The sequence below is a fragment of the Octopus bimaculoides genome, chromosome 14 (assembly GCF_046866305.1).
Source record: "Octopus bimaculoides isolate indiv1 chromosome 14, ASM4686630v1, whole genome shotgun sequence".
Classification (NCBI taxonomy): domain Eukaryota; kingdom Metazoa; phylum Mollusca; class Cephalopoda; order Octopoda; family Octopodidae; genus Octopus; species Octopus bimaculoides.
The window spans coordinates 4,066,876-4,076,875 of NC_142941.1; the positions used below are offsets into that span (position 1 = coordinate 4,066,876).

A 10,000-nucleotide genomic window follows, 5' to 3' on the forward strand; every position below is an offset into this window, starting at 1 on the left:
ACTTTTAAAAATGAGATGGGAAGAGAAGCAAGGGATGGCTGCCCCTACTTCATGCTTTTGGAGACGTGTTTTGTGAAATAATGTCGTGACAGTGATGTGGTGGTGACGGTGGTGGCGATAACGAGTACTAATGAAATAATTAACACACATAATTAATAAAGTGTTTCAAGAAAAATATCTGTGTTGAAAAAGAAATTAAGAAAAAAAAAAAAGAAAAAGGATCTCTGAAGACTGGGAGAGGCATGCTAGCTTTAGGGATTTGAACAGATGATGAAGGGGCCAGAATATATGAGAAAATGAGAGATTTAAAGAAGATTAAATAGCAGAGATATTAAACTTAACCCCTTCACAATCCACAATTAATTAAAGGGCCGATACATAACGATGGTCCAGTTAATTAGCAGATGTTTTAGACACACATTCACAAACTGTAGAAGATTCTAGTTTAATCACTGGATAATTTCTCCAGATAAAATTGTTGTTTTGGTGAACTGTACAACAGGAGTTGAGTGTCTTGTTTAAGGGCACAACCTTGTGAACGATGCCCTTGTTTAATCCACTCAACCACTGCACAGTAGGCCCCCACAAATCTCATTTACTGTTTGTGGCTTTAATCGACCCCTTTAAATACATAAATCTTCAACTAAACCCAGATGCAGTGACTCCAAACATAGACGGATGTCCCAAGGACCCTCCATTTTCAATGGAGAAGTGTTTCCAACATGCAACCCAATTCTGAATGGAATGGAAATTTGCTCTCAACAAAATTTTTCCTCGAGGGAGGACTGTCCCCAGGGCCAAGTACTCTCCAGAAGTTTTAAACCCCAAATCAACACAAAAAGAAACCATTACAGAAACACTGGATTTCTGTCTTTTGAGGTAGCCATAACAACAATGAAGATTCCAGCATCAACATGGGAAATGGAGATAATTCTCAAATCTTGAAGGGCCATTAAGGGACAGTATTTCAGGAGGGAGGTGATTGATACCTATTTAGCCACTCACCAGGCATAACTGAGGTGATGGAGATAAATACCAGATCTGCTGGGAATATTACCTGTGAGAGGCTGGTGTCTTATCCAGGAAGAGATTTATCTCTCATCTACTCTGTTGCATTTCTGCTCAAAGCATTTAATCTATATTAGCTCAGCTCCTGACAGCAAGACAAACTGTGGTAATGTGTTCTGTCCAGAAACACAACAGACTGAACTCAGTACCTCCCTGTATTGGTAACTTATTACCCTAACCACTAAGCTACCTCACTTTTACATTGGGACACAGATAAAAGGAGTCAGTGAGGGTGCAAAACGTGAACAGGGTACTAGAACTGGGTGGAGAAATAAGACAACTGTTTGTCTGAGAGGTCGTTGTTGTTTAATGCAAGGTTAGCCATGATCCAGTGGACCTATAATCAATCTAATGATTGAGGAATTTGGTAGAATGGCACCAACACAGAAGCTCATTGCCTGTAAAGCTAATAACCATTATGGTTCCAAACTATTCATTGAGGCCATGACCATCCTATGTCTCTTTCCTTTTTAAAGACAGAAGAGTGTCATGAATGACATTTGACTGCTGTTTCTAGCAAGTCAAATGATCACTCAGTGCCACTGATGGGCATAAGTTTGCTCGAGTTGAAGGGGTCACACGCAGACAATGGTATTAAACATCATTATTGTTGGGAAATCACAGCTTACAAAAAAAAAAACCACAGTCTTAATACATACCCTCAGCAAGACGTAGGAGACCCAGAGGAAGCTATAAGGGAGTTACAAGAAGTTAGTTTCAAGGATCAGATTAAAAAATATATGGTCAGAGAATCACAAGAAACAGGACATCAGTGTGTACTGGTCCTTGAGAAGGGTTAACACATCACACAAATCCATAAGACCCTGACAGTGACTTCTGTCCCCACCAAGATATTCCAAGCTTTTATTTCCCTTTGTTTTACTGTAGTTGGACCCTTAAAAGGGTTGACATGCCACATGAATCTTGTGTAAAGTCTAGCAGGAAAGGGACTTCTTTCCACTCCCGTCATTCAAAGTCAGTTTTCCCTGACTCTGGTTCGCATTAGACATCAGGTAGGGGCTGGGAAAGGGAGGACGTCGTTAATCAGCTTATCCACATCGTTTTAATTAGATGACAAATTAATTGCTATGTTTAATTGTTCAATGTTTTTAACGTCGACATTCAGAACCCTGGACAAACATTGTAATCGACACAGCCTGGCCAGTGACACAAACATCAGTTCAAATTAGTCAGTAGAGTAAATAGACTAGTGTAGTAGTAGTAGTAGTAGTCGGTATGGTACAGAGGTTATAGTACTGTACAGTATGGAAGTAGTAGTGCTGTAGAGTGAAGTTATAGTAGAGTTGTGGAGTACAGTCTGTAGAATATAGCAGTAATGTATGGTACTGGACTGTACTGACACTATAGTGTCCAACATAAAACTGTTTGCTGCAACAATAGTTTCTCTCTTGAACCATGGGATTACCGCAGCAGTAGAGTGTGGTTAATGTAGCCATGTGGTGTGGTTAATGTAGTGATGTGTATCATAATGTTGTGTGATTATGGCTGGGAGTGTAGGTTATAGTATGGTTACTGCAGTAGTGTGTGTCGCTATTGTAGCAGCGTTGGTTACTGTAGCGGTGTGTTGTAGCACACTGTGGCCACTGTAGCAGTATGGTGTATAGTGTAGCTGCTGTAGTAGTATGTGTTGTAGTGTTGCTACTCTGCCAATGTACACTTGTCAAGTAGTTCATGATGTAGCTACTGTGGTAGTATATATATGTACATATATATATATATATATAATGTTCATAAGTGTGGTGTCCCACAGCTAGCCACTGCAACAGTATAGCATGTGTGATATGTTGCACTATGTCACTACTGCAGCACAGTTTAGGATGTAGTATATGGTGTGCAGTGTATCTCAACAGTATGCAACATAGTGTTCAGTTCGTTGCACCATGTGACAACTGCTGCAACGGTATAAAGTGTGTGGGGTTTCCTCATAATGCAACTACAGAGGTGCAGATTTGGGTTGCATGTTGTGTGCACTGCAGCTATTGGGTGCCACAGCAGTCTGTAATAGAGGTTGGAACAACGATGCATCTTACTGCATCATAGATTGTATGTTGTGTGTAGCTTCTTGTGTCTCCATCTTTGGTTGGTCGACTGCATAGCCCTGTGCGTTGGCCCAACCTGCAGTCCAGCCTGCAATTTGAAAGCTGGCCGGCCAGGTGAAGTGGTTGGCATTGGTCATCACAGCCGGCTGCTGCAGCACCATTTGATGTGAATAATCCGTCGGCATGGAAGCTGGGCTGACAAATGTCGAGGGGATTGTTTGTGCCATTAGGGGCTGCCTCAGTGCAGTCACCACTGGCTGAGAAATCACCTGGTGCACATTTGGCGGCACTTGTTGATGTTGTTGCTGCTGTTGATGGTGATGGTGGTGGTGTTGCTGTGGACTTGGTTGCTGCAGTGGTGAGCTTGACATGATGGGCGAAGCCTGTGGTTCCTGCTGTTGCATCATCTGCTGCTGTGGTTGTTCTTGATGCATAATCTGTTGCTGCTGATCTTGCGAATGCATCATCTGCTGTTGTTGCTGCTGCTGCTGCTGCTGTTGGTCCTGTGGGTGCATGATCTGTTGCTGTTGTTCTTGTGCATGCATGATCTGTTGCTGTTGGTCCTGGGGGTGCATAATTTGCTGCTGTTGGTCTTGCTGCTGCTGCTGGAGCATGTGTTGCTGTTGCATCATCTGTTGCTGCTGCTGCTGTTGTTGATGCTGCTGCTGCTGATGTTGTTGCTGCTGCTGCTCTTGCATCATCTGCTGTTCCTCCTGTTTCAACAACTTCTGCTGCTGTTGCTGTTGCTGCTGTTGCTGTTGCTGTTGCTGCTGCTGCTGTTGTTGTTCCCGTGATCGGTGTGGAGACTGCGATGAAGACGACGTCGACGACGGTGACGTCGGTGCATCGACAGCATGCATCTTTACACTGGCGACACGCTGCAACTCCTCCGGGGACATCTTGACGTCTGCCGACTCCTCCTCCTCCCCCTGGCTGCTGTACTCGACCTTCACCTCGGGCAGACATTCCTGGTTGCTGTCTCTGCGGACATGGTGGTGGTGGTGGTGATGGTGGTGCGGATGTGGGTGAGGATGGTGAGGATGGTGGTGGTGATGGTGATGATGGTGTGGATGGGGGTGCTGATGAAGGTGGGGATGGTGGTGATGATGGTGGTGGTGATGGTGGTGGGGCAGCTTGGTTTGGTTGTGGTGGTTGCACCCTGCATTTGGTGCGCCGTTGTTGTTGCAGTTATGGCTCTCGGCGTTGCAGCTGTGGTTGTCAGTGCTGCAGTTGTGATTCTCCGTGTTGCATCCGTGGTTGTCAACACCACAGCTGCTGTTGTCAGCCACGCCTACACACGCAACGGCAGCCCCAGCTGGGGCACCCGCAATGTGAGTACGCTCGTGCTTGGTAAGGTGGTCCTTACGTGAGTACGCCTTTGAACACGTGGTGCACTGGAACGGTTTCTCCCCGCTGTGTGTGCGCTGGTGCTTCTTCAAGTGGTCCTTCCTGGAGAACGCCTTGCTACAAACGCCGCACTGAAACGGCCTCTCCCCTGTATGGGTCCGTTGGTGTTTATTCAGATGATCCTTACGTGAGAAGGTCTTCTGACAAACTCCACACAAATACAGTTTCTCTCGCACCATAAATGCAGAACGTCGAGAACGAGAGTTGCGCCGCTTGCCAGTGCTGTTACTTCCACCCACTCTGTAGTTCTTGTCGGTGTCGTCATCGTCGTCTTCCCCTTCGCCAGACTCAAAGGTGTCGTTGTGGTGTACCCTCTCATGATTCTTCAAACGGTCCCTCTGCGAGAACGATTTCTCGCAAAACGAACAACCGTACGGCCTTTCGCCAGTGTGCGTGCGTTCGTGGTTCTTCAGTTTGTCGCGCTGTGCAAACGCTTTGCCGCATTCCTGGCAGTAGAAGTGCTTCTCGGCTTCGGGAGCCTGCTGGTGCCGAGTCAGATATGCTCGCAATGTGAAACCTTTGCGACACACTTCACATCGGTAGGGCTTCTTGTTGGCGCTGCTGTCGCCCATCTCGATGATCTGCTTTGGTGGCTGTAATAGCACTGGTGCCTCCTCTTCAGGGTGACCATTCTGATGTGCTGTGTACATCACTGCTTCTTCTGAATTGTGTGGCATTTTATATCAAACTACTCATAAATATATATAAATATAACTAAATACTGGTATTGTTGTATATGTATTGTTGTCTGGCATTTGATATGTAATAATTATTGTTGTTGTTGTTGTTGTTGTCTTAATTAGAGTTATTTTCTTATTTCCTTCTTCTCTGTGCACTCATTTAAGGGCCAAGCCACTGCAATTTTATTTGCTCTGCTTGTATACAATAAATCCGCTTCAACACATGCCGACATACAGAGAGATAAAGGTAGGAAGATAGTCTTGCAGTAAATATGTTTATATAAACAGCAGCCGCACCAAAGTGTTGTTTTTGATGCTATTTTCTCGATTGTCTATTTTTCCTTCATGGCAACAGGGTCTACCGTTGCACAGAGAAACCGAAGAACTGTCAACAGGATATGACAGGAACAACAACCCCAACAATGATAATAAAAGCAAGAGATGGTTAGTATTTCTTCAAGGTGTCATTACGAGGTGAGGATGAAGAAGAGGTGAAGGTATAATTTCTGACAGGTCCACTGTGGATTCCAAATGTTTTATCTTCCATGAAGTGTGTCAGGACAGTGAGACGTCTGAAAATGAGCAAAGAATAAATTTGTCAGAACCAAGAAAGATTAACAGAAAGAAACTGTAAAATTTTTTAACAATGACAACAACAACAACAACATGGTTGGTATTTAATGATTATGTTAATTACTTCAACCCAAACCAACCAGAGCTACATGATAATGTATGATTAATTAAAAACAATGTGAATAAATAAACATTATATTTGACAGAAGGATCAGAGGTAAAAAGGTCAAAGGTCTGCGCTGCACCTGAACTGACCCACTCCATCGAATCGATATTACAGGTGCATGGTGTACCATGAGTCAGGTATTGAAGTAAACAAAGAACAACATGTGATGAAGTCGTTTGCTCAAGAATACAACACACTGCCTAGTCCTGGAATAGAAACCACAACTTTTCAATTATGCGGGTAGTACCCTAACCACTAGGCCATACACTTTCACAAATGTGTGTGTGCGTGCACGTGTGTGTTTGAAAATTTATTTTTCAGCCACAATTTATCGGTTCTACTCCCTCTCTTAGTCGAGAGGTCCTTATTTTGTGAGCTTGTGGGGAACTGGAGCCACATAAAAAGTACCCGTGCTGGTGCTGGTACCACATAAAAAGCACCCAGTACACTCTGTAAAGTGGTTGGTGTTAGGAAGGGCATCTAATTGTAGACAATTGGAGCCCGGTGCAGCTCTCCAGCTTGCTGGCTCCTGTCAAACCATCCAACCCATGCCAGCATGGAAAACGGATGTCAAATGATGATATTTTCAGATTCAATTCCAGTGCATGGCATCTTAAACAAGGGTCTTCTAGTTACGTCTTTAGACTGACCAACATCCTGTGAATGGAATCGGTTGGCAGATAGAAACTACGACGAAGCTTGTACAGGAGTAATTTTAAAATATTTAAACTCAGGTAGCAAAAATCTGAATTCCGCGAAAGTATCAAAAATGTGAACAGGATGAGAAACAAGGAGGGAGTGAAATGTAAGAGGAATCAAATGAATGAAAGCTGTGAACGTTTAAATTAGATCCAGACATTGAAAGGAGAGACTTAACAGAGAACCACCCAAAGTAGATAAGAGAGAAATGAGAACAAAAAGAGGAAGTTAGAAAGATGAGAAGTTGAGAAGAGAGACAAGGTTACTGAACTCAGATGGAGAAATAAGAGCCTAGGCATAAATACACTGGACATCTTGGTTATTTCAGTATTCCAAATCTGTGTGTAGATGTTATATTCATGTGAGATATGCATAAGAGTTGAAAATATTGGAAAAACATTTTTGTATTATTTATTCACCATTACACACGTTTCATTTGCTAATAGGAGTTATTAAAAAATTGTGTCTGTAGAAAAAACAAAAAAACATGTACGATATCACTTATAAGAATTTCTATTGACAGGGAATCAAATATTATTGGATTCTCTCATCATCATTGTTTCACGTCTGTTTTCCATGCTGGCATGGGTTGGACGGTTCAACTGGGGTCCGGGAAGCCAGGAAGCTGCACCAGGCCCCAATCTGATCTGGCAGTGTTTCTACAGCTGGATGCCCTTCCAAATGCCAACCACTCTGAGAGTGTAGTGGGTGCTTTTTATGTGCCACTGGCACAGGGGCCAAAGGAGGCTGGCAACAACCATTATCGGTTGGTGCTCTTAACATGCCACCTGTATATATAAGTATGTGCGTGTGTGTGTTTGTCCCTCATCACCACTTGACAACTGGCTTTGGTGTGTTTACATCTCTGTTACTTATCACTCCGGCAAAAGAAGCAGATAGAACAAATACCAGTCTCAAAAAAAAAAAAAAAAAAAGTATTGGGGGGGGGGGGGGGTCAATTCATTCAACTAAAAATGCCTCAAGGCAGTGCCCCAGCATGGCCACAGTCTAACGACTGAAACGAGTGAAAGGCAAAAGATAAGAGATTAAGAGATGGACTGTTTCCCAAAAAAGACACTGATAAATGTTTGGTTGGTCCAAACGATATTGATTCACCTGGAATTGTAACATCATCCAAAAAAACGTCAGTGTTTCAGACTGAATGAATTCCTTAAAAATGGAGAAAAAAAAAATGAAACACATTTTTTGAATCTAAAATTAAATTCAACTTTTATGTAATCTTTTTTCTCTTTCAAACCAATGTACTAATTTACATAATTATTCTAAATCAATTATTTTTCTAATCAGTAAATTTTTCCAATGTTTATTGCAGTGCTAGGATGGGAAATGTCTAATGACCTTGGGCATTTTTGTTTTTCTGTCTGTCGAGCTAAAAAAGCAAATTCCAGACAGAAACCGTACAATCAATGACTTTCTCTCCTTGTAAAATTATGTCTCCATGAAATTTCAGTTACTTGGGCGTAAAACTGCAGTTTAGAACTTGCAACAGACATACATTTGCTTTTGTGTACCTTTCGCATTTTCTATAATGTTTTACTTAATACCCTTCTATATTTAAGAAATGAGGAATTATTTACATTTGTCCTGAACTTGTTTGTTGTTAAACACAATGTTTTCGGCTGATATACTCTCCAGCCTTCATCAAGCATATGGCATAGTGGTTAAGAGCACAGGCTACTAACCCCAAGATTCCCTGAATAATGATAATAATAATAATAATAACTACATTGTTTTGTCTTGGTATAAAAGATGGGCTACAGCTAATATTCTGCTTAATACCACAGATTTACTTGTCAGTTGTTTGACCTTAACCAGTTGAGCATGTCCCTTGGTGGCTGACGATATGTGCATCTCTGATCATGAACAGAAGTAGTCGGGGAGCATCATAGGCACGTGTTGAGAAGAATTCTTTGGGGTCTGAATAATTCACCTTTGGAAATATGGGTGTTTTGCTCAACATCCTTAAACAAACCTTATTCAGGGACCTTTTGAGCGGGATGGGCTACTTGACCTGAAGAAAATTCTAACTGGGCCCCACCTGCAAGGTCATGCGCTGTTTATCTTGATATGAGATCACCCTGTCGCGCACATATGGTTGTGAGGCATGTGTCTGGTGTACCCTTATCAGACGGGTAGTCATGATAGGAGTTGCCCATGGCTTTCCATTGCATTTCCTCTCAGAGCAGTGATTGCAACACGGTTTACCATTTCCGTTAACTGCACCAAAAGGGAGTTGGCAAAGAGATTATAAAAGAGAGCCAACATCCTGAGGAGGAAACTGAAGTGAATGAGTTAACGTGGAAACAATGGAAGAGTAATGTAAGTGATATATTGTCACATAAGAGAGCTGAATGAATCAGGATTGCTTGAGTAGAAGAGGGCAAGAAATCAGCCAGCTGCAAGGGACAGAGGCCATTGCAGTAGTGGTAGTAGACAAGACAGAGAGAAGACATAGTGTGTTCATGGGTCAGATGGCAGATGACTGTGACAATGTCCTTGGTTCCAAGTATCTCTCTGTAACCTAGAGGTCGTTCAAGACAACAGTATGGTCAAGCTGACCTGCTGCTGTGTACCAGTATATAACTTAAGCATACCAATCACACCTGCTCAACATCAAAGAGAGACACAGGCATGGTATGTAATTAACCCTTTTGGTACCTTGGTTCTGTTGAAATATTTTGCCTTTGTTTCAACTAGTTCTGACAACAATAAAGAATTTAGTAAAAGAACTTTTATCAAACTGGTGTTTGGAACATGGAGTCTTGATACAAGGCTTTAATTTAGACCACATGAAAAGAGGAAGTCTGTAACACAGAAACAGGAACGGTCTGGTGCTAATTGGAACCAAAAAGATAAATGTTCAGTTATATCGGTGTCGATATGAGTCTGGTAATTAATTCAAGAATCGTTAAGAGATAACAGACAATAATGACTGATTGTTATGTTATGTGAACCAATTAAAAAGATACTCAGGTACAACAGTATCCCTTTACAATCTTAGCCATTGCTATGACCCTTTTAACAACAACAAGATATTTTCACAAAAAAAAAAGCAAATAAAGCAAGACCTCATATTTATGGAAGAGAAAGAAGGGATGTTCATACATTTATCAAAGACATGTGACTGATGTGAAATGTATGGTTCATGGGAGTGCAAAAGGAGAGTGGCAAGAGGATGGAGATGGGAAACACGGATGAAAGTATAGCCAATAACGAATATCAGTAATGGGTGGGTATAGGAGTATTTGGAGAAAATAGGAGAGAGTCAGGGAGGTGATAGATGGCAGGACAGATGATGTGAGCTGGGAGGAGGTGCTATAGAGATG

The 10,000-nt window shown here is 42.3% G+C and overlaps 1 protein-coding gene across 2 annotated transcripts in view; it reads right to left on the reverse strand.

Moving 5' to 3' along the window:
* Positions 1–10,000, reverse strand: part of LOC106870082 (uncharacterized) — a 22,385-nt gene that overhangs the window by 2,263 nt on the left and 10,122 nt on the right. For both annotated transcript variants that reach the window (XM_014916058.3, XM_052972956.2), the window contains one exon: positions 1–5,787. This exon is cut by the window's left edge and continues 2,263 nt beyond it. In XM_014916058.3, coding sequence (XP_014771544.2) covers positions 3,116–5,212 — 2,097 coding nt within the window. In that variant the 5' untranslated portion in view covers positions 5,213–5,787 and the 3' untranslated portion in view covers positions 1–3,115. The remainder of the gene's footprint in view (positions 5,788–10,000) is intronic.